Source organism: Rhipicephalus microplus, chromosome 6, assembly GCF_043290135.1.
Source record: "Rhipicephalus microplus isolate Deutch F79 chromosome 6, USDA_Rmic, whole genome shotgun sequence".
Taxonomy (NCBI): domain Eukaryota; kingdom Metazoa; phylum Arthropoda; class Arachnida; order Ixodida; family Ixodidae; genus Rhipicephalus; species Rhipicephalus microplus.
In genome coordinates, this window is record NC_134705.1 from 135,103,227 (window position 1) to 135,127,654 (window position 24,428).

General features: G+C 45.4%; 1 protein-coding gene across 1 annotated transcript; it reads left to right on the forward strand.

The window, feature by feature from the left end:
• LOC119167387 (lysosomal aspartic protease) lies at positions 1-14,610 on the forward strand. Its single transcript, XM_075866649.1, has 8 exons — positions 1-146; positions 947-1,007; positions 2,849-2,966; positions 5,058-5,136; positions 7,975-8,313; positions 8,706-8,847; positions 9,842-9,934; positions 14,417-14,610. The coding sequence occupies exons 1-8, from the start codon at positions 76-78 to the stop codon at positions 14,585-14,587; spliced, it is 1,074 nt and encodes a 357-aa protein (XP_075722764.1). The 5' UTR covers positions 1-75; the 3' UTR covers positions 14,588-14,610.
• The last annotated feature ends 9,818 nt before the right edge of the window (positions 14,611-24,428 follow it).

Here is a 24,428-nt window from a genome sequence, read left to right on the forward strand (position 1 = left end):
AGCTCGCCCGCCAGCAAGAGCGCACAAACGCTGCTTCTGCCTCCATCGAAAAGCCGATCACTGTCGTTGACAAAGATGCCGATGCTCAGGCTAAGCCTCTTTGTTTTATTGGGATGGGCAGGACCTTGTCTGGCCCATGGTTCAAGGTGTGGTACAATGTTTTTCTTCTTTCTATTATGGATATGCTGTACATGTGTATATTGCTTATATCAGTACAATGACTGCTTGGGTTGCAGGCGTTATGTGGTTATCAGCGTAAATACCGTAATCATCACCCAGAACTTGTAGCCGTATCATGTAAGGCGAGTAACCAAGCAAGAATCTGCAGCATTTTATGAATACATTTACACGTATATCTCTACCACGGTCTTTGAGTCTTGTTAAACTTTCATAAACATTATTCACGATTCTGTACGACTTGGACCGGCAAAATACACGGAAGGTTGCCCAGTATTCTGAAAGCTGTTTGACCCACCACTGGAAAAAAGTCATAGAGAGCTAAACACACAGTAATCAAGGGGTCTCATTTCATGAAAGTTGTTTGTAGGTCAGATGCTACTATACGGTGAATTAAAAATTCATACTAGCAGTTTAATACCTTTCGTTGTCGGCGACTACTTGTAAAACGGTCAGAAATGCGTCTGTTAAATTTGATATTGCATTGTTGAACCTGTTACTGGATCCGCTATGTGACTCCTACGCTTACCTAAAGTATTATTGGTCTCATGAACCTTGAACAGACGCTTATCTTCGTTTTATGAGTTGTTGTTACAAATATCTGACCCTATTTCTTCATTTACCTTTTGAAACTATCTTCTTTATAAGAAGATACAGTAACCTATATGTCTGTGTCCATTCTTTTTGTCGACATGTTTATGAGTGAGTTAAAAAAAACTGTTGAATACAAAAATTGTTCACGGGCAGCATACTTTTTTTTTCTTCCTAGCAATGGCCCTGCCCGTCAAGCACCCAGAACGGTGTCGGTACCATTGGTCAACTACAACAATGTAAGCGTACACTAACAACCCTTCTGATCAGCGATGACTCTCATAACGCTTTGTTAAGCAATGAGTCGAGGTGGTCCTTGGTTTCTCTTTTTTAAGGGCCTTAATATGACTGCGTTATTACCCTTCGTAGAGAAGAAGTCGTGAAAGCTGTGTTGCGATTTCTCTCAATCATTAAGCTATCTAACGTCCGAATGCAGCTGTAATTTTGCTGGCACTCACTACATACAATCGGCAATTCAAATGCAAGGCAAGGCGGGGAAGATGGAAGCTTGCAATGAGGAATTCTAAAGCAGGGGGTGGGTGTGCTGGAGCACAGGTTTTGACAAGGGCACACATGTCAAAACGCACCGACTTCCTGATTTCGGATTTATCATACAATCGGGAACTGAGTCCATCACTCTTTTGATTGTACAAGTTTTCAATTGGTGCATAGACACGGGAAACACGAGCCAAAAGCGTATGGTTCATTGCCAATCAAAGACGTTGTCAGCGGACCGAATTCGGCCCAACGGACCTTTCGCTACAGAAGCCTGTGGCTTCACACAAAACGTAGTTTCGGGGCTTTGCTAATTCGGGACTGCGGATTATTTTTTCCGAATTTTTCAATGATTACCGCTTTGCACGGGTAAGTTACCAAGATGAGACTGGTGCTGAGTATTTTTTTTTTGTGAGGAATCGCACGCGATCACTATCAGTTGAAACCTTACCTTGGAACCAAAACTCTCTGTTGAAGAATCGCCATCTAGATTTCAGTCATAGCGAAAATAAATATCGACAATTTCAGCGCCATCTGAAGTCAAGTCTCACTCAGAGAGGACTATTGTAAAAGACGTCCTTTGACATGGCAGCATTGGGTGACATTTTTGTGAAACGCCCGTCCGTCCATCCGTCCGTCTGTGATTTCGTGCGTGCGTCCGTCTGTTCGTGCATCCGTCAACTATATGAAATCGTCAAGTATATGAAAACCACTAACGCCCTCTAGTGATACGATTTTCGTGGACATATACACACAACGCCATCTATATTGAGGAATTTATAAACTACAGGTGGCTACATAATTCTACTACTAATAATAATACTTTTAGTAATAATTAAACTACTACTACTACAACAGAGGAGGGAATGACCCAGGGTCTAAGAAGCTTCGCCCCTCAAAAGGCGAAGCTGGGTGTTCTGAGGGGCTAAACGAAACCTTCTTGGCTTATGCTAGTTTTTTCCTTGTAGACAAAATACAGTGTAACCACACACCATCACAGACCATGCAAGAATGTCCAAATTCCAGTCCCAGAAAGTAACATGCAAACCTAGCTGTAGCGGTAGGTGAACTGGCCTTTCATCACTCGTACTCGAATAGGGCCACATCGGGCCAACTCGGCATGGCGGCTGTGACATCTGCCTCGTCGCTAGGCGGTGGCTGCTCCTGACGGCATGCGCGGCTACGTGGTGGGCATGGAGGTATTTTATTTTGGCAGGGGATAGACGTATTTCGTTTTGCTTTAACATCTTAGCCCTTAAAAGTGTTTAATGTCAAGTTCTCTTGAGCAGCATTATGTTGGAAAATGAGTCATGCCTATTGCCCACCTTTTTAGTGTCCCATAGTATATATTCGTTAAAAAACAAGTGACTTGACACTCTATATAATCTACAACCGTTTCCTCAATCCCGAAAATGCCGCTGTAAATAGAAACCTACTGTTCGCCTAACGGCAATGACGTAGTTAACCAGAAAGTTGTTGTGGCCCGTCCCACTAACGCTATTGTAGTTTGAATATTGTAGTGTAGGACATTTTATTTATAAAAAATGAAAACTAGCTTTAGATGCTTTTTTGGCCTACATTGCAGCTCACATACCTCACAAAGCTCAAGCTGGGTACGCCACCACAGGAATTCTTGGTCATGCTTGATCCGGCGGGTACAACGTGGGTTCCTGCCTACTTCTGCACGCAAGGGGAGCCCTGCTGTATGTATTTCAGAGCCGCATTGTACCGAAGCTTACTCAATCTTTCTCACAGCATATAAACAAGTAAATTTTCAGAACTACATTATTTTTCCAGAATGAGTTAGTGAATGTTTTCTGTACAACGCACAACGTTATTTGCGTAAAGAAATTCTACATTGCACAGACGTCCGCCGTGATGGAGCAGTGGTTAAATCTCTTGGCTGCTGACTCTAAACATTTCGGGTTCGATCCCAGGAACAGCAGTCGCATTTAGATGTAGGCGGAATTGTAGAGGCCCATACGTTGCGCGATGTTAATGCATGTTAACCTTAACGCCATATGGTTCAACATTCCGGAGCCTTGCACCACTATATTATATTATCATTAATATTATTATAATATTACTATTGCTAAATAAGCACACGATGCTGAATCAATTAAACTGCTTCTCATCTGTGTTAAAGAACACTATTAGGCCTGCATGTGGCCACTGGAATGCCACAAGAAGTGTGCTTATAGCAAGTGAAAACAGTGCTTTTCCTCAAAATACGTCTATCTAAGCAGATGATTAACTTGAGAGTTAAAAATCGTTATCACAGAAATACAAAGAGAAGCAGCAACTGACACGGAATTACATGACATGACTATCACATGACATGGCAACACCGTCTACGAGAAATTCGCGTTAATGCACGATAACACAACTTACGGGAAGTCCGCTGAGCGCGCGTTCATGTACACCGGAAAAAAAAAACGAAATAAGAAAGTACACTATACACCATAGCTTTGAAAAAGGTCGCTACGGTGAAGGTAAAGGAGAACCCCTCATCACCCCTCCACAATAATCTTTGCTGAAACCTATAGTTCCTTAAGGGGGTGGTGAACTGCTCCAGTATGGTTTTATCTGGTGTCTCCTCCCAGATTGCTACATGGTAATGCACTCAATGAAGCACGACATGGTGCACGTTTGACTGTATTATTTCTATATAGGATATATATTTTGTGTGTAAGAGAGCAATTCTCTATCGTAAAAGATACATATACAATAAACAAAACGAAACGTTATTATATAACATGTTTTTACCACAAACGTACTATTTGTAGGCATCCCCCCTAATGTTTTCTTCGATGTTTCACAGTTTTAGTGAGCGTATATGCCTAATTATTTGTGCAAAACATCCGTTTCTGGTTTGGTCCGTGTCGCTGTCTCTTCTGCTATTCTAAACCGGGAAGGCGGCTCAGACATGTGTGTATAGTAGTACATATTTCGAACAAAATACTCCTAGAAATCATACCTAAAATAAGGTCACAGAGCGTTGCATGAACAGCTGGGGTAGATGGATGGATGATGGATGAAAAACTTTTATCGGGGTCCTGAAGGATTCCACCCCCCTTTTGTAGGGGCAGGATCGCGGGCCGCTCCCACGTTGGGACGGGGAGGCCCAGCCTCACCGCCGCATCGTAAGCCTTCTGGACAGCCTTGAGTTGTTGTATGAGAACCGGACTCGTGAGCATTGAATGAAAGGAGTTCTCAGAAAAATCTTCATTTTTGCTTTGTAAAGAGGGGCACCTCCAGAGCATGTGTTTAAAATTACTGCGATTTTGGCACCCCGGACAAAGTTCTGAAATATCGAAGTAATGGCTATAGGTTACGAGGCTAGGGTATGTTCCCGTCTGAAGCATGCGAATAGAGATTGCGTGTGTAGAAATAAAAAAAAATATCACTGACAAAACTATTGCTCAATATTTTTATTGTGAAGCGTGCTCTAACAATAACATATCTAGAATATCATAAACAAAATGGACAAACTTGAGCAGCTATTTCGCGTCAGTATCGCATATGGGAATGAGGGAAGAAACGGTAAAGGGAAAAGCAGCAGCTGTAAAAAAAAACATACCGTATAATACTATACATTAGCGGCGAGATGGATCGAGGCTAAATGAGGGTGATAATATAGGAAGTATAAGCTCATCATCACAGATTGCAAGTGTTACGAGTGCCTGTAACAGTGGAATCATGCTGCTCCAAGGTGCGAAAACATACCTGATACATTAGGTACGTCTTGAAATAATCACAAGTCTTATCTAACTTCACCTATTGCACTGCTTCAGTTGGACACAAGATGTATGACTGGAGTGAGTCGACGACGCACAGTAGTGACTGGGAAGATGGTGCCACACCCTTTGGAAGGTGAGTGTACCCACGTATTCCTAAATGAGGCCTGACGTGATATTTTAGTGGCGAAGCTTCTTAAGGTGGCACCCGTTTGTCCCTCACCATAGTACGTAACATGTCTTACGCTTTGACCTGCAAGGTGGTGCCGGTGGGAGATTTCTCCTGTGCGTTGTTGAACAATGAAAAATTCACAGCGTGCGCGTTAACTAAAAGCCGAATTCTCCTGTCTCTCATTCTCCATTAGCAGCCATTGGCGTGTAGATTGAGCACTATCTGACAAGAAAGCGTTGCAACGTTATACTAGCTGGACGTAACCTCCTTGACATTAGAAAGGTTTAGCGAGCGTTGGGCCACAGTGCCATGAATACAGTGAACTAGTATATACCATGAACTCAAGGTGGTTAAAGGTGGGAAGTAGACCCGAAGCGCAAGCCGTAAGAAAGTGTGCGTGTGCCACCTCTCGTTTAGTCCTTGGAATGTCCGCTAGATGGCGGTGCTTTTATACGCGGAATATATGATGAAAAGATGCGAGATGGTGGTACTTGGAGTGTTGAATAGATGGATGAACAGACACACAGACAGATACATGGACGGACTCACGGATGGCTGCACCGACGGATGGACGCTTGGACGGACGCAGGGGTGGATGCATGAACGAACGCAGGGACGGACGTACAGATGGACGTGCGGACGCACGAACAGACGCACGCACGGACGGGCGAATGGACGCATGGATGGTCACACAGACGGATGCATGGACGGATGGAAGCAAGAACGAATGAACGAACGAATGCTTCGCCCCACTCTCCATCATTCACCCCGTGGATATGCTGCCATTTTTTTTTCAGCTAAAAGAGCTTTGCTCATGTTTGAGAAAGCTGCTATTACAATTACACAGGGATGGTGAAAACATTCTGAACACGTAGATATAGAAGCAGGACACAAGTTCATTCATAAAATGACGAACGAAGCACTTATATACAAGGCACAAAAATAAAGAGCAATGAGGGACATTCTGTTACTTTTTTTCATTTGGAGAATAAAACGAATGGCCAGGCTAACCTGCAAATAAAGGGGAATCAGGAAGTGTCACAACGAAAATAATCATGATATGAATATAGGCGGGTAATATCAAATCGGCGATGTCACTAAATGATAACTAAGAGATAACTAAGTATACATCAGTTGCAAGAAGATTCACGTTTTCGCAAACTTTCAAGCATTGATATTAAATTGAACGCGAATGCAGGACTGCTGACATGTGCTCTTCTTCACCACCGGCGAAAGTGCAGACAATAAAAGAAAAGGTGTCGCTTGCGAAATGTGTTCTGTTCTCTTCTTTTCTATCTGTTTTACTGTGCAGAGGTAAAGACCCATAGTGCCTCGGCTACTCCATATCAATGAGTTCTGCAGTGGATAAAAATGAAAGAAAAATTCCGAATGGTACTCAATAATGAACAAACAAAAAAACATAATATAGCACTGAAATCAGTTAAAATATCATGCGAATGTACACTTTTCTTGCAGCAGTTCACACAGTCATATTATGTTCACACGCACATCTTTTTTTTTCTACTGTCGGTATATGCACGAACACATAATTTCATATATTTAAACCCCTTGCTGTTTGTCACAGGCGCTTGTCTAGCCCGTGATCTCTACGAATAAGTCTGTTAGGAAGATGTTCGCCTTTTTCTGACGATGCTTGCAAGGCCATGGTCCGAGTAATTTTTTTAATGTAAGGGCCATCTGTCCAGACTTGCAAAATTAGTTTTTTTTTCCTTTCATTCGCGTACTTGACGCACTCCAAAAGAATATAATGAACATTTTCTTCTGCATGACCACAATGGCATTCCGGGAGTTATATTGATGTATTTTGTGCAGGAAGCTGTTTGTGTTTGCTACTTCAGGTCAAAGTCTGTGGACTAATGTCTCTAAGTGGTGTGGGAGATCTGTCGCTATTGAACATTATGTATCTTACTTCGAAAATTTCCACAATTTCCACAAAAAGACGCAAAAAATGGGCGTCCCGAAATAGGCTCATCACCTATGAATACTGTAAGAACACCTCTGCGAAATGCTACTCATTCCTTTGATTGTTTTGAATATTCGTAAATAACTGTCAAAGACAATTTCTATAGGATTTGTTTCCAGTAGGTCGTACGAAAGAATAATGTGTGATTTTACAAGCAGATGGGCTTCATGCACTTAAAGCATGCGTGCGTTCCTCAGCATCGTTTGCTCCTGCATGTGCAGTAGCCACTCAAGTTAACAACTGGTACTGAATAGAGGAATATGGGTCGAAGAAATTGGGACAAAGATGCAAGTTTACAGGGACAATGTGTAGTTTCCTGCTATGCCGTTTGCTCAAGAAGTTACGTACAGGATTATGAAGAACGTAGTGATGGCGTAAAAAAAACGTATAAATCGAGGGCTGTCATCCCCTATACCACGTAAAATATTTGGAACGCAGTGTAAGCTACGAATGAACAACAAAACATTTTCGTTTGCGTATAAGTACGCACTGTTGTGTTGAGAAAGCAAAAGTGCTCATTTGTCAATGACTAAACATACCATGTCCCGTCATATAATGCGGTAGCCGTTAACATTAACTGGTCTCATGCCACACTTCAAAAAAAAAAAAAGAGTGGCAGGCAGTGAACGGGCTTCATTTTTTCGGTAGACGGTCGCTTGCCACAACAGCCACGCTTTCGGTGAAACTGCTAAACTGCCTTTGTTTTTCGTTCAAAGAGTTCAAGTTTGCTCGAAATAAAGTATATATATTTTTTCTTTGTCATCTATGAGAACACATTCTCCCAGCCTCAACTCAGACACACTTTTGTTTTTCTGCAGGGGCAACGTAACCGGCTACGTATTTCGGGATGCTCATGAACTCGGCGGCGTGTCCCTCGGAAATCTTCAGTTTGTGAATGGAATAGGCTTCCACGGGGTGCCCAGCTTTGTGGACAAGCCATTCGACGGCGTCTTCGGGCTGCGTCTCAGCGCAAACTCTACGCTTTACGAAATGGCCAAGTCGGGTGTAATCAGCAGTCCAAAGGTGGGACTTTACTTTAGCACCGACGTGACCGCTCCAGGGGAAGCCCTCTTCGGAGGTGCAAATGAGCAGCACTACCAAGGATCAATGACCTTCATGGATGCTCTCGACAGTGCCTTTCAGATTCATCTAAATGGGTAAGTACTTCAAGAAAGGCTATCTATAGTTCTCCTGCAAGATATTGCCCGGATAGAACGAGCGTTACAAAAATTCCAGCTGCATTGACATCAGTTGTCACAATCATGCTGATCACTCTCAGTTGTTGTGTGTGTGTGCGTAAAACCATGCACTCATTTCGAAGTCAAATACACACATATTCCAAGTGCGGAACACTTTAGGTGGCTGACTTGTCATGCATCGCACACACATGAGGTGTTCAATACAAGCTACAACAGGACTACCTACGCTCAAACCCGAATTATAATGACCGAACAAGGCTTAAGATAACTACCAGAAATAGCTAGAAAAGTCGCAGTGACTGAACTAAAATTGCACTTTTCTTTCTAACCAAGTATCAATAAAAACGCAGATATAAAGTGGCTGGTCGGAGAGAAGGGCTACGAGCATCGTGGGCTCGGCTAGCTCCAACAGAGCCCTTCATTGGAGGACCCGCCAGCGAAATAAACAAAATCAACAGACTGCTCGGTGCCAGGAAGATCGAGGATGGAAAAGTAAGTAGCTGTGCATCAGCGTGATGTAAGTGAGCAAGAAGGCGAGAAAGCGAAGAGAATTTGTCCAGATATTGAAGAACGTAAAGTTTCGAAAAAATGTTACTTTTGAGCACCGCTGAGCTTCATTTTAGGCAAAGAACAACTTCGAAAAACCTAGACTTGCGATACTTGCAAAAATTGAGTGCCGTCAGTATGTAAAAGTCATATCATGGGAAGTGTGCTGTAAACGCAGGTGCATACATTATGCGCTGACACGTACGGTTTCCCATGCACTCTTTATCTAGCACGATAATATTTTACCTAGACCAAAACGTATTCGTTAATTCAACAAAAGCCTGGAATTAATTGAAGGCATTCACCAAGAAGTGTTTTAACTTTTATGGTGTATTTTAACTTGTATGACGTATCTGCTGAACATTTAGGAGTAAGTACTCTTAGATATATTGTCGTAACGTACCTGATGCTGAGATGTTGATTCCTATGACATGTTTCGTGGCCACGCAGCATTCTCACTACCTCTTCATTAGCCAAACTAGTAAAGTCAAGATTTAAAGTACCTTTCTCAAAAATAGTTCTGATGAAGCATTACAGAGAGTTCAATATTGATCTTTATCGATTGTCTTCAGATGCACACCAAGTTACAATAAAATATTGTTGCTTTTCGGTGTGGCGTCTGGTGCTAGCGGGATCGTTTTAAAACGTTCTCAAAACCATCCTTTAGGTAATCGATATAAAACAGGTGTAATTTCATTCGATAAACGAAAAGTGGTAAGAGTGTTTAATTTATGCTAGGTCACCTGTACATTCCGTTCACCATCGGGCCTTCCTGTGTATCTTTATTATCTCTACTTGTAATATTAACCTTACTATGCAACATAATATAATCCTAACAATTACACTGAAAACTTGCCTAATCGTACTATGTAATTTGCAACAGTGCAAAAACGTTAAACTCAAAATTGTTTTGTTCTCCACTGACAACGACCAACCGCAGTACGAGCTCCGCTGCAACGTGAGGCCCTCTGACGTCACCTTCATATTTGGCGGACTGGAGATCGTCCTGAGGCCTGAAGACTACGTTTTAAAGGTATGTTTCAACTTCTCTACCTAAAGAACCGCAGAAAGTACCTACTAGACTCAAATTTAGAGAGAGAGAGAGATAAAGATACAAGGAAAGGCAGGGAGGTTAACCAGACGCACATCCGGTTTGCTACCCTGCGCTGGGGAAGGGATAAAGGGGAGAAAAGAGGTTGCAGAAAGATGAGAAGGTACCCACAATCACGAGCACACTCAGGGAGCACACATAGTCTACAGGTGGTCGCTCAGGTTTGTTGACTTTAGGTAAAGTAGCAGTGCTTTAATTGCTTTCTGCGCAACTGAGGCAGATGCCCAAGGTCCTAGTATCTTTTGCACACAAAATGGTCCGGGGTCAAGTCGATTCAAAACCATCCGTAGCTGGCATCGCTGTGTGTCGTAGCAAGCGCAGCTGCACAGGACGTGTTCGATGGTCTCTTCATCTCCGCAGTAGTCGCATGTAGGAGTGTCTGCCATACCAATGCGAAAGGAGTACACTTTTGTGAATGCAACACCCAACCAAAGGTTGCATAACAGTGTCGCATCGGAGCGGGAAAGTTGTGATGGTAGCTTTAGCTTGAGCGAAGGGTCAAGTTCATAAAATTGACAACTTTTGGAAGCTGGTAGACGACCAGAACGTGCGTGGGAGATCTCGAGCCAGCAGGTAAAGTTGTCTTGCTGCATCATTCCTTGATAGAGGAATCGGGACTACACGGGTTTCTTCATGGGCTGAGCGGGCTGCATCATCGGCTAACTGATTTCCGGTAATACCGATATGTCCAGGCAGCCATTGATATATAATATCATGCTCTCTTGCTAGAGCTTCATGATGGCAATGTCTTATTTCTTGTACCAGTTGGTCATGGCTCCTCCTACGCATGGCAGACTGCAAACTCAAATTTAAGCAGACGATAAAGCAGGAGCGTAAATGCCGATTTGAATCTCATAATTTTCAAGTTCTCCGATGTTCACAAATGTTCAAGTCATCAGCATTCGACAGCAGGCTAAGCCGTACCTGTTACTATATGAGCGAATTAAACAGCTACATTAAACTCCAATGTATAAGCCATGCAATTTCAAATCACATTGAATGTTTAGAGCCAGAAAATTCAGACTGTTTTATTTAATGGCGTTTTAATGTTCATGTAGACTTACTATCAGTGTAACCAATTGGTCTGAGTTGCTAAACGCACAGCAGAATTACGCGCACGTTGCTACCAAGAGGATATGTTCGCAAGATACCGTTCCAACCGACCCTATATATAACTCTATGAAGAGCGTCAGCTTATACATTCTACTGAGAATAGAATCAATTAGTTGATTAAATACATTTGAAATGACAACGAAAAATGTTAAGGTCAAAGGTAAAGTTTCATTAAATTGCCTATACCACAAGAGTGGCTATACTTGGGCTAGTTGGTATTGCATTATTTAGGGCACTCTATCCTGTCTTCTTTCTGACACATTCCAGGCACCCTAGAAAAATATATTTCTTTCAGAAAGGGCAATACGAAACTTTTCCGGCTAAGAGCCTCAGTATTCTTATGCAGCGCAGGTTGCCACAACGATGATACGACGGTGTTTTCAGGGGTATACATCTATCAAACCATATACACTATTACAGCGCAAAAAAGTTCGAAGGAAGATGTTTATGACCGAGGATAGTCGCTATTTTTTGAAGAATATGAACATTATAATAGGGAAGAAACTTTGGGGTTTATATGGCGCCTAACCAGAAAAGTATATCGCTCGGAAAGTCATTGAAACGCAAGTGTTGGGCTAACAAGATTGACGGAGAGCGCTTTGCATTACATACCAAATCTGGGAGATGAGTTTTTTAGCAGATGATTGCAAAAGTCGCCAGGACTGCGTGGAATGCGCAGCACAGGAGGGAAAAAACTGGAAAACGGGTCTTTCTATTGCCGTTTTTCAACACTTTTTAGGCAACTACTTTAAGCACGCTTGCATAGTTTCAGTATGTTATAAACAATCATAAGTTTTGTGTTGTGGTGAATTGTTTATTACGGCATTGTTCTTCATTCTTCGGAAAAGCATGGTACCCGCTACACACTTGTAAGGCGTTATGCGCACTCTGTCCATGTTGTGGCTGAATACGAGGAAGAATTATGCCTGAGGATTCTGTAAGAAGTTGGAGCATTCAATGACACACTCGTTATGCAATTAACATTGCGTGGCACCTAGTTGTTGCATTACTGTTCGGAAACCTTTTATTACACATATTTACGCAATACGACATAAAGCCTGCATAGCGTAAGTTAGAGGCGAAGAGTTAAGCACCCGCGTAAATAAGTTTAGATAGTTGAATTCCCATGGCGTTAAAAAACCTCCCTCCATCAAAAGTGAGTTTGTAAGCAACCGGCAACAATTGACCACATTTCCTACATTGTTGGCAAGAGGTTCACTTTTAAGATGTTTTACAGAAGGCAATGAAAAAATAATTTCTGTTAGAGTGCATCGCACACTGCATAGTGCTCTGGAATGGCAGGATTTCAATGTCAACCTGACAGGAGGCAAGTAAGACAACATTTCAAAAAAAGTAAACGAAGGTTTCTCGAGGTAGCATAAACAAATCAATGTGTTACTGCATGCCCATATCCCTAATATCAGGGAATTTTCATGCGTGGTGTTCTTTAGGAGTGCTTGACGGCCATGGTAGCGTTTGTTCTGTCATGTTTGTTGTGTATTGTATTGTGATTATGTTGTTTCCTTGTGTGTGATGGCCAACCGGAAATGAAGGAAAAAATGGCATAGGTTAGTGGTACAGTACTGGGCAGCCACGCACGACGCAGTGTTTGCATCCCGTTTCAGCCTCGGTGTTCTTTATTTTATAGTGGAAGCAGCTTTTGTGCGGGGCTGTGTCCGCCCCTCGGCGACCATCCACTCCCCCAACTACGCATGCGCCAACTCTCTCCCCTCTCCTAGCGTGAGCGCGAGGAGGTAGGGTGGAGGGGATGGCCCAGCAGTGCCTCTACTTCTTTTTTCCTCTCCCGTTTATCTCTGCCATAGCTGAGCGCTCGTATATAATACTAGGCACGCTCGCTTCGTGCACTCTCCTAGCAGCGGCTGGTGCTGACTCCACGGCACGCACATGATTCTACACACAAACGAGAGAAGGGGGGGGGGGAATAACAAAAGCGGTACAGAACACATACACCCAAATGAAACACATATGCACAAATACTAATTGAAACAACAAATAGAAACACAAGTGAACACCAGCACTGCTTCTCACACCCACGTTGATTCCTTTAGTCGACGATGGCGTAACTTTTTTTTTTCTTTTCACGAGATAGTGATTACGGGCAACCGCGGTGGTCAGCAACTACGGCACCCGACTCGGCCCTTGTTGTAATTTTATTATGGTTTTTACTGTAAAAAGTGCAGCTGCGAACCCCGACGCGTGTTTGGGTGCTGCCAAGAGGCTACAACCAGAATCAAAGAGGTCAAAGAATGGGTTTCTGTACAGAAGTTATTACATTTTCACACCTTACATATAACAATATGGCTTAAAGGGCATGGCTACACATTTTACAAGTAGCCATGTAGTGACTTTATGATAGGACTTTACGGCCTCTTAAATCGCCAGCCGCCAAAACTTTTATAACCCGTCTAATACGGGCGCAGCTACAAATGTTTGCGACGCACTGTGATTCTTTCTCCTCTTGTCGAGATGAACGCGTATGACACAGGATGAGAAGGTACGCCATGTGCACGTGAGCGCGTTAAACAGTTCTTTTTTTATATTTTCTTCGAACGCGTGGCTTTTCAGTGCGACTGCCACTCGTGCATGGGCACTCTGCGGCCTCCCGCGGCGACCGCAGTAACTCCCGAGCGCGCCATGCTCAATTGAGCTTACGATGTAGCACTTGGGTCTTTGACGCACGAACTTCGCGTATGCAACATCATTTCTAGAGAGATCAGAATTTAATATTGTACTGCAAATTTCAGGATGCGTTTAGCGCAATAATACTGGGCTCATGCGTACGCCAAAGCGTCTACTCCGATCGGCAGCTTTTTCTGATCATGCTTAAAAAGTGTTGCAGGGCACCTTTATGAAAGACATAGATACACGTCTCAGAAAATCTTTCATCATTGGAATGACATGAGCAGACGTTTGGTCATTCTGAAACACTTGAATTTACAATTTCTTCCAGGTCCAATTACAATCTGTGAGAAGTGGACATAGTTTACAAATGGGCTAAAAGGGGCAGACAATAGAATGCTCAGAGTCCTAGCTTGTTTTTACGCGGCTTGTGCAACAATCTTAACATGCTCCACAAACCATCAAGCCACAACTAGCACTGCTTTGGAAATAAAAGCGAATAGTAAAACAAGTCAAATATAATCCTTTTCCTTGAATGTTTTCGTGGGAGAGGGGGAGGAAGGAAAGAATTAGGCTGTTTAAGCATCACCGCAGCTATACGAGGCCAGCGAACTTGTTTCCCTTGGTAATATAAATCTCATCTTTTTCCAGGTGGAGACAACATCTGGAACTACTTGTTACAGCGGCTTCGTTGAAGCAGAAGAGGTGGCGAATGCCAGTTGGCACTTAGGTCTTGTATTTCTCAGACGAGTCTACACCGTGCTCGAGGCACCGCTAGAGCCCTCTGGTAATGGACGAGTGGGTTTCGCCATCGCGAAATAAATTTCCCAGCTTGCCACTCGGAACATCTTAGCTAAATACCGAATATACAAAACTTCTCTTTTGTATGCATTTGCTCCTGTTGCCTGCAGTGCTCTGCTAACAATCTTTCCAACATAAAGACCGGCTTACATTTTCTTGTAAAAAAGTTTTTACAACAAAGAACTTTTTGTGAATAGCTGCCCAGAAGATGGCAGCAGCGTATTGTTATTTGCTGTTAAGTGACAATTAATTGTCAATTGACAATTGCTAAGTGACAAGGTGCCCGCGGCAACTTGTAAAGCCACTGTTCTCAAGTGTTCAAATTTCAACGGACCCCACGAAGCTTCCTCAAAAGATTGCGAGAAAATTAGAAAAAAAAGATAGCTGTATTGAGGCAAATGGTGAAAGACCATACACCGCATTTCGAAACCACCGCAACCTTCAGAAAGCGACGCCGTCGATGTCGAAGTTCGCCAAGAAAATGCAATGCCTCAGCATCCGCAGTGCCCATTTGAAACCCCGCTTCATCACCTCCTTCTCTACCCGGTTTGTACATGGCTGGTATGAAGTAGAACGCAGTGAAAAGCATAATTTCTGCGGATTCCACTTGGACTACAATACCAAAACCACAGTCACAAGAATCAGTGATGTTCGATGCCAACCAGACTACCATGAACACAACTGACGCAGTTTGGCTTCCTTTGCCGAAGTTGCAGAGACATGCTAATTCACAGCGCACCTCGGCATTGCCAAAAGACAAGCCTATCCTAATAGTTCTTTAGTCACTGTTTGACACACTTCAAGCGTTCTTCGGCAAGCTGAAATTACAACACACTGTGGCCGTACAACAGGTGCTGGACGTTCTACGTCCAGAGCTTGCAAGCCTTCAGTAGGCACCATGAACCGACGATTTACGGTGGAATGTGATACTCCTGAAGTCTTGCGTCCACTACTATTGAACGCAGCAGTATAGTTTGAGCTCACGTGTCCATTTTTTTATGTTCTCTTCTTTTTATCTCTGTCTTTTCATCTCTCGATTCTCTTCACCCGGTGTATGATAGCAAACGTGACGCTCCTCTAATTGAATTTTCTGCCTTTCTTTCCTCTACCTCCTCTTTCTTTTCTGAACCAACAAGTTCACGAATATTTTTCCGCAAATCGTCCAGAACGCGTGATAATTTGTCGTCAAGAAACAGGCGTCCCCTTTTATAGTGCTATGCACAATTACGCTAGAAGCGTGAGTTGAGGGCGGAAGTCCTTAATGGGGATGTCATGCTTGAAAAAACATGCTTTCAGAGCAAATCGTTATTACGAGCGTAATTATCAGTCTTGCGAAAAATGGCAAAGCTGGCGATGAGGCGTGCGAGGATTGGAACAGCAATGGTGGATGACTTTGAAGTCGCATCAAATGTACTATCAACTTCAAATGAAACCCACCCAGCGGCAAGCCATCGCGAGAGTGTAGTGCACGCCATCCAGTTATCGTCGTTGAGAGGCGCGCGCACACTGTTCGGCAGCTCTGCCCATATATATGCGTGCCTGTCCGCGGTGATACCTTGACGACACGCACTATACCATCGCGAAGGCTTGCGGCTGTTCGGGCTTCGCCTTACGCTGAAAGTGCGCTGTTTTATAGGTTGTTCTGGATTGCTTCTCAGCAGAGAAAGTTTTGATTCAAATCAGAAAAAGTCATAGAAACGAGTCCGAAGTTCAGACGCAAGAGGCAGAAGCTCCAGCTGGAACCGAGCGTTCGTGCATGCCATAAGCCTGCGAGCAGTACAATGTCCACCTAGGGCTAATATGTTTAACATCCTGCCCCACCCAATAACAAGCACCAGTCCACCATGGCCAGGATATGCCTGGGTTACTTGAGACAGAGGCCCAACACACAGGCTCTTCCTGCCATGTTGCACGATTACGACAACGTCTACCGTCATACTTTGACTTGAACTTCAAGTGTACCCATATACGGAGGTCACGATACTTCTTTTTTGCAGCCCTCTCAAAGCTTGGGGCCCTGATGGTAGCCTAGCTTCACGATAGAATCAGACCGAGCATTCTGAGGCCATGTTGATGAGCCTTATGAACTAGGTTCCGGATGAAAAGGCAGTGACTTCCCGACGGCTTTAGCGTGGACGCAGCCAGTGAGGGTTTCGATGAAGGCGAGGGCATTCATGATACAAGGTGTCAATTTCTGATAGGCAGCCATTCATTTTTGTTCTAAAAGGCACCAGCGAATGCATCATTCACTGGCTGATCAGTCAATGGCTCAACCCTTCATGCCGTCGCATATTATGCGCCACCTAGACGCTTCAAATACTCGGATACGATGCCTCGTTGAAGGCGAAGAGGTCCTGAATTCCTAGCACATCACTTGTAGCGTGCGATGTTCATGCACGTTGCCCTCCACTAGAGGCGTGCCTCACGATAAGCACGTGCTTTGTCACGAAAAACCCCAAATAGTGTTATAACATTCAGTATTTCCTTTCACGTCCTCAGTTTTCAGCGAATACTTACCGATGCAAGATTTCAATATGTTATCGCGATGTCAATATTTTTGACGCATTTATAAAGAAAGTCACAACTTTGCCGCGAAGAAAAAGCAATGAACGCGATAACCACAAATCAGAAGGTCATGAGCCGAATGGCAAGCTAGGCGAAACGTGCTCCGCGTTTCTCAAGCGCAAATGACGCAAGAAGCGTACTCAAAGGTACAGATCAACATGAAAAAGTGTCTCAGTTGTTACTTTGGTGTGTCTGAAAAGAGCACCCTTTTCGCAAACGTAAATTGTGCAGCGAATGCAGTGACCTTTGTGCGCCCGGTAACTACAATAAAAACCTTTTCGTTAAGACCCAATGCTAGCCATGATGTACATGCACATGCTATGAGCGCCGCTGCCCCAATACTCTTTGAAAAATTTCGCTGGCGGCTGCCTGGTGGCGTGACATTCTACGGAACTTGCAAATATGTGGAGCTAGCAAACCAACCGTGAGTGCACCTTAAACATGGGGTGTAGTTGTGGCTCATGACTTAAGTGACATGCATGTCATCATTTCTACGTTAGGGTCTATCACTTAAGTTCGCCATAGATAGATAGATAGATAGATAGATAGATAGATAGATAGATAGATAGATAGATAGATAGATAGATAGATAGATAGATAGATAGATAGATAGATAGATAGATAGATAGATAGATAGATAGATAGATAGATAGACAGATAGATAGATAGATAGATAGATAGATGAAGATAGATAGATAGATGGATAGATAGATAGATAGATAGATAGATAGATAGATACGCTCAAAGTCGCCGAAGTTTGTTAAGAAATGCTTAGTTCGCATTGAAAACTAGGACGCTATACTTCCCTTCGTCACGTTCGCATATAACGCTGGCTGACAACGTACGATGAAGTGCAGCCCGTATTTACTTGTGCATGGTCTTGCACTGGCTTTCATCTTCGACACCAACCCTTTATTGCCGTCTTCTGTTCTATCTTCATTCCTCCCTGAAGAGTTCGTTGCTCGCCTCGCCAGTTGCCACGTTATGGCCCGCGCCAACGCAGCTATTATAAAGGAAAGGGAAAGTCGGTATTGATGCGATACGTGGAGTTCGCACAGCTCGAAGGATCTTACAAACTGCACCTAAGATGGACTAGTACATTCGACTGTACTTGTCTGTGATTAATATTGATTGATTGATACGTCGGGTTTAATGTCCCTGAATCAGCAAATGATTATAAGAGACGCTGTAGGGAAGGGCTACAGAACTTTCGATTACCTGGGGCTCTTCAACGCACACTTAAATCCAAGCACACGGGTTTCAAGCATTTCGCCTTTATCGAAAATGCGGCCGCCGCCACCGCGATTTGTTCCCGCGTCCTGCGAGTCAGCAGTCGAGTGCTTTAGCCATATAGACTGCTATAGCGTGCTGGATGATCTAGGTGACGGGCTAAGAAAATGCAGACAGGGGCTGAGGTTTTCCACATTCTGCTACTGTAAGCTGGCGCTCATCTGACTTTACAATTGTACCAACAAACTCAACTGCGAACGCTTTACTAATGCTAAGATATCATAAGTCAGACTAACAGAGTGTACCCACTGACAGGTCATTACAGTCTTTAATAACACAACTCTTGGTCACATGAGCTGAAACCACAAAGGTTTTTCAGTCCCTGATACTGCAACTGCTTAAGTAGTCAAAAAATTTCCTCAAGTAAACCTGAAACATGTATTATACAACTTCCAACAGCCAGGTTCGTGGTAAGGGCAGAATTCTTCTTTAGTGCATATGACTTGTCATCATATCTAATGGGTAGTGTTCTCTGAATTCCTCATTTATACGTTGTTTTTGCAATATGCACTGGCGTACTACATGAAAGGCTTAAGTTACCTTGTTTTGTTTTCGACCGGAATATTGTTACGGGGGAATAAAGTATACACTGGTGAACAAATGTGAACTGGCGAATATATTGGCGAGCTAATGCGTACGACGCTGCTGCAGTCCGAGCACGTTCCCGTTCAGCACTTCGTCGTCGTCATCCTCAGGCATCTACTTAGCCCGTGACATTACCCGCCGGCGGCAGAAGCACCGTCCCGGTGCGATCAATTCTCGAGGCGTGAGAAGTATGGCTTAAGCCGTGAGACGTGCACTATATCGGTTGGGACTGAAGCTGGTACTGACGTAGTATGGAGTGAAACTATGTCATAGGTCACGCTGGTGACCTTGCGTATGACGCGGTAGGGGCCAACGTAACGGGACATCAGTTTTTCGCTGAGACCAACACGATGTGATGGTAACCACAGCAAGACGAGTGACCCCGGAGAGTACTGTACGTCGCGGTGCCTGCGATCGTAAGCACTCTTTTGGTTAAGCTGCGAGGCACATAAACAATCCCGGGCGACTTGGCGGGCGATGTCAGCTCAGGCCAGGGCATCACGAGCATAAGCAGTCGATGAGGCGGCGTCAGATTGGAGCATAGTGTCCATGGGCAAAGGCGGGTCATAACCGAACAGTAGGTAAGAAGGGAAAAATCCAGCTGTATCATGACGTGAACTGTTGTATGCGAAGGTAACGAAAGGTAAGTGGATGTCCCAATCTTCACAAATCCTTGGAGACGTACATCGCTAACATATTCGTCAAGGTACGGTTGAGGCGTTCCGTGAGGCCGTTGGTTTGCGGATGGTACGCAGTAGTGAACTTGTGGTGGGTAGAGCAGGATCGCAGGAGCTCGTCGACTACTTTAGATAGAAAACAGCTGCCGCGGTCGGTGATCAACTGACGAGGAGCACCATGACGCAGAATGATGTCATGAAGAAGGAAATCGGCTACATCAGTAGCGCAGCTGGTGGGGAGGGTGCGTGTAACGGCATACCGCGTTGCGTAGTCGGTAGCATTAGCAATCCACTTATTACCGGTGGCCGACACGGGAAAGGGTCCTAGAAGATCGAGGCCGACTCGGAAAAATGGCTCATCTGGTACTTCAATGGGCTGGAGGGTACCAGCAGGTCTCAGAGCAGGTGTCTTGCGGCGCTGGCAGAGGTCGCATGCCGCAACGTACTGTCGCACAGAACGGTAGAGGCCAGGCCAAAAGAATCGGCGGTGAATGCGGTCATACGTGCGTGACACCCCTAGGTGTCCAGCGGAGGGGGCATCATGCAGCTGGGCCAAAACGTCTGAGCGAAGATGCACAGGAACAACGAGTAAAAGCTCAGCACCATCAGGGCGGGTGTTGTAGCGGTGCAAGATGTCGTTGTGGAGAACGAACAGTTGTAAGGAGTGGTCAGGGTGGGGAGAGTGGAGACCATTGATAATAGCACGCAAAGAGGGGTCGCAGCGTTGTTCAGCAGCTATGTCGGTGAAGTCGGTAATTGAAAGAACGAGGGCCTCTTGCTCATCTTCCCTCGTGTCAGGGGGATCGACTGGGTAACGGGACAAGCAGTCGGCATCCTTGTGAAGTTGTCCGGATTTATAGAATACGGAAAAAGTGTACTCTTGTAAGCGCAGCGCCCAGCGACCAAGGCGTCCCGTAGGGTCCTTGAGTGAGGAGAGCCAGCAAAGCGCATGGTGGTCCGTAATAACTGAGAATGGTCGGCCATACAGGCATTGTCGGAATTTCGCAATGGCGCAGACGAGAGCTAAGCACTCGCGTTCTGAGATGGAATAATTTTGTTCCGATCGCGACAACAGACGGCTTGCATACGCGACGACGCGGTGCATTCCTTGTTGCCGCTGCGCGAGCACTGCGCCTATGCCGTGGCCACTGGCGTCAGTACGAAGCTCCGTGTCAGCAGATGGGTCGAAGTGTGCTAGGACTGGTGGATTGGTGAGAATGTCAACGAGCGACGAGAAGGCGTTTGCTTGCTGTCGGCCCCAGGTGAATGCGACATCCGTTTTGAGGAGGCAGGTTAGAGGACGGGCTTCTTCAGCGAATTTCTCGACAAAACGACGGAAATAGGAGCACAGTCCCAGAAAACTTCGGACGTCCTTGGCTGAGCGGGGTGTGGGGAAGTCGCGAACTGCTCGGACTTTCGCGGGGTCTGGTTGAACGCCCGCAGCGTTAACAAGATGGCCGAGTACGCAGATTTGGCGTTGCCCAAAGCGGCATTTGGACGAGTTAAGTTGCAAGTTGGCACGTCGAAAAACATCAAGCACTGCGGACAGACGGGTAAGATGGTCGTCGAAAGTAGTCGAAAAAACAATAACGTCGTCAAGATAGTAGCAGAGGTAGATGGTCCACTTCATGCCTCGAAGGAGAGAGTCCATCATGCGCTCAAATGTCGCGGGGGCATTGCATAATCCAAAAGGCATCACCTTGAACTGATAAAGTCCATAAGAGTCACGAAGACCGTCTTCTCTCTGTCTTTGTCGTCCACAGCGATCTGCCAGTAGCCTGAGCGAAGGTCTATTGAAGAGAAATATTTGGCACTGTGCAAGCAATCGAGTGCATCATCTATGCGCGGTAGGGGATAGACATCTTTCTTGGTAATATGGTTGAGATGGCGGTAATCAACACAGAATCTCCAGCTATTGTCCTTCTTTTTAACAAGTACAATGGTTGAGGACCAGGGACTAGATGAGGGTTCGATTATGCCCTTATCAAGCATTTTACCGACTTCTCGCTGTATAATAGCACGCTCCGGGGCTGACACACGGTAGGGTCGTCGGCGAATGGGTCGAGCGTCACCGGTGTTGATGCAATGGGTTACCACGGATGTCTGGCCCAAATTACGGTTGCCGAAGTCAAAGATGTCCTGATAAGAAGCAAGCACACGGCAGAAAGCAGAGACTTGTTCAGAGGTGAGCTTGTCAGATAGCATTGGCTTGAAAAGGTCGGAACAGGAACGTGACGAGAACGACGTTGATGAAAAATCGGGTGGCGAATCGGTGGTTAGAGCGGAAACTGTGTGGTCGACCAGTGGTGTAAGATGCGCAAGTGACATGCCGTGAGGAATAACTTGCGCTGAGAGGCCGAAATTGAGGACGGGAAACGAAGTTCGGTTGTCCTTAACGGTAACCACCGTGTTGGGGAGTGCAACATTGCGTGTCATGGCAACGTCAGAAATTGGGGCAGCAACATAATCACCATCGGGTACTGCAGGATATGGCGAGAGTTGGACTTGGACTGCGGCTTGCGGCGGAAGTCTAAGGAAATCGACAGTGCGTAGACGAGGTGGGCTGGTAGAGACGGTCTCCGAAAAGGATGGTAGTTCGAGCTGAAGAAGACCTTTGGACCAGTCAATGAGCGCAGCGTGTGAAGTCAGAAAGTCGAGTCCAAGGATTAGGTCATGAGGGCAATTTTCTAGTACAGTGAACAGAACTGAAGTTTAATGCTTAGAAATTGTTAATCGCGCAGTGCACATTCCAAGCACAGCAGGAGTACTCCCATCCGCAGTACGAACGGTAGGTGCAATCGCAGGCGTCAGAACTTTTTGGAGGCGGTGGCGGAGGTCTGAGCTCATCACAGATATTTGTGCACCGGTATCGATAAGAGCAGTTATAGGTAAACCATCAACGAGAATTGTAAGAAGGATGCACAGCTGGTCGGGAGTAATCAGAGGATTTGCAGTCCAAGTCGTGTATGCAGCGTCACCTCCGGGGGCTGCACCGGCTAGTTTTCCGAGCGACGGTCGTAGGGAGACCGAGAACGGCGGGGTTGGGGCGAGCGGGACTGACGACGCACGGGCGATGGCGAGCGGCTGGTCCGACGTTCTGGATTATGCTCTGCACCTGTCTCAGCACGGTAGGACGGGGCATAAGGTGCACGTTCAGAGCGAGGCCGCCAACCATCGAAGCTCGGTCGAGGTGATGAGGTCCAACGGCTGCGGCAATGGCGAGCGATGTGTCCTATCCGATGGCACGTGAAACATATCGGCCGATCATCATGAGTGCGCCATTCAGCTGGGTTTCGTCGTGGCGCGAACGTGCGGTTCGGAGTGGCAGCCGCAACGACTGGAGCCGAGCTGGAAGTAGCAGGGGCATTTTGATGAGGTGGCGAAATGCTCATATTCGCGATCTCTTGGCGAACCACGGCCTGAATCATTGAAACAGCACCGAGGTTGTGTCCTGGCGCGCTGACGCTAGACATAGCGGGAGCCATAGCCTCGAGTTCCCGACGGACTATTCTGGTGACGTTTTCTGGCGCTGGTGGTTGGTGTAGTGTGGGCAAATCTTCGCAAGAGGACGTAGCCGGCGTGTTGGGAAGGCGGTCAAATCGGTGAACTATGCGCCTACTTTTTGCCTGTTCGAAGCGACGACATGCTTCGATGACTGACTCCACCGTCGAGCAGTCCTTGCACAGGAGAAAATTGAAGGCGTCATCCGCAATTCCTTTCAGGATGTGTCCGACTTTGTCCTCGTCGAGCATGTCCTTGTCGACCTTGCGGCACAAAGCCAACACGTCCTGGATGTACGCGATGTACGGCTCTGTGGATGTCTGGGCACGAGTTGCAAGCTCTTTCTTTGCGGCCACTTGAAGTCCGATGGGTTTCCCAAATAGATAGCGCAATTTCTGCTTACAGACGTCCAAGCTAGTCACCTCTTCTTGATGTGCCTCGTACCAGAGCTTTGCCGTGCCATGCAAGTAGAAGATGATGTTCGCCAACATAAGCGTCGGACCCCGATGGTTGCTGCTGCTGACGCGCTCATATTGAACCAGCCAGTCATCGACGTCTATGCCACTTGTGCCGTTGAATAGACCTGGGTCACGAGGTTGCACCACAACGATCGGCTGCGGGGTTGACGGATCTTGTTGACATTGAGTAGCCTGGTCAGTCATCGTGGTAGCTGCAATGCGCCGTCCGCTGTGAAGATCCAGCTCGTTGGGCTGTATAGCGAGTGGTACCCCGCACCTTCCACCAATGATGTTACGGGGGAATAAAGTATACACTGGTGAACGAATGTGAACTGGCGAATATACTGGCGAGCTAATGCGCATGACGCTGCTGCAGTCCGAGCACGTTTCCGTTCAGCACTTCGTCGTCGTCATCCTCAGGCATCTACTTAGCCCGTGACAATATCAGGAAAGGCTATGCATAGACAGGGTAGAATATTTTACTAGTCACAATATTCACGCCTGACTAGTAAGGTAAGTGTTGGACAGCTTGGTAGGTTGGTGTGGGGAAAATGGGAGTTTTTTTTCGCGAGCTTTACTACAAGAGGTTTCTGTGCTTACTATTACTATAAGCGAACCTCTTTACGGAAACTTATGCTGAAAAAAAAAAAACGACGGGCTTTTCAACAAAGAGTATACAAGCTCTTTCTTTATTTCTTCCCACAGTTTCGTTTGGCAGCGTTAAAACATCGCAATCTGTATAAAGCATCTCGTAAGGAAGCGCAGAGAAATACGCTGTGTTGAAAC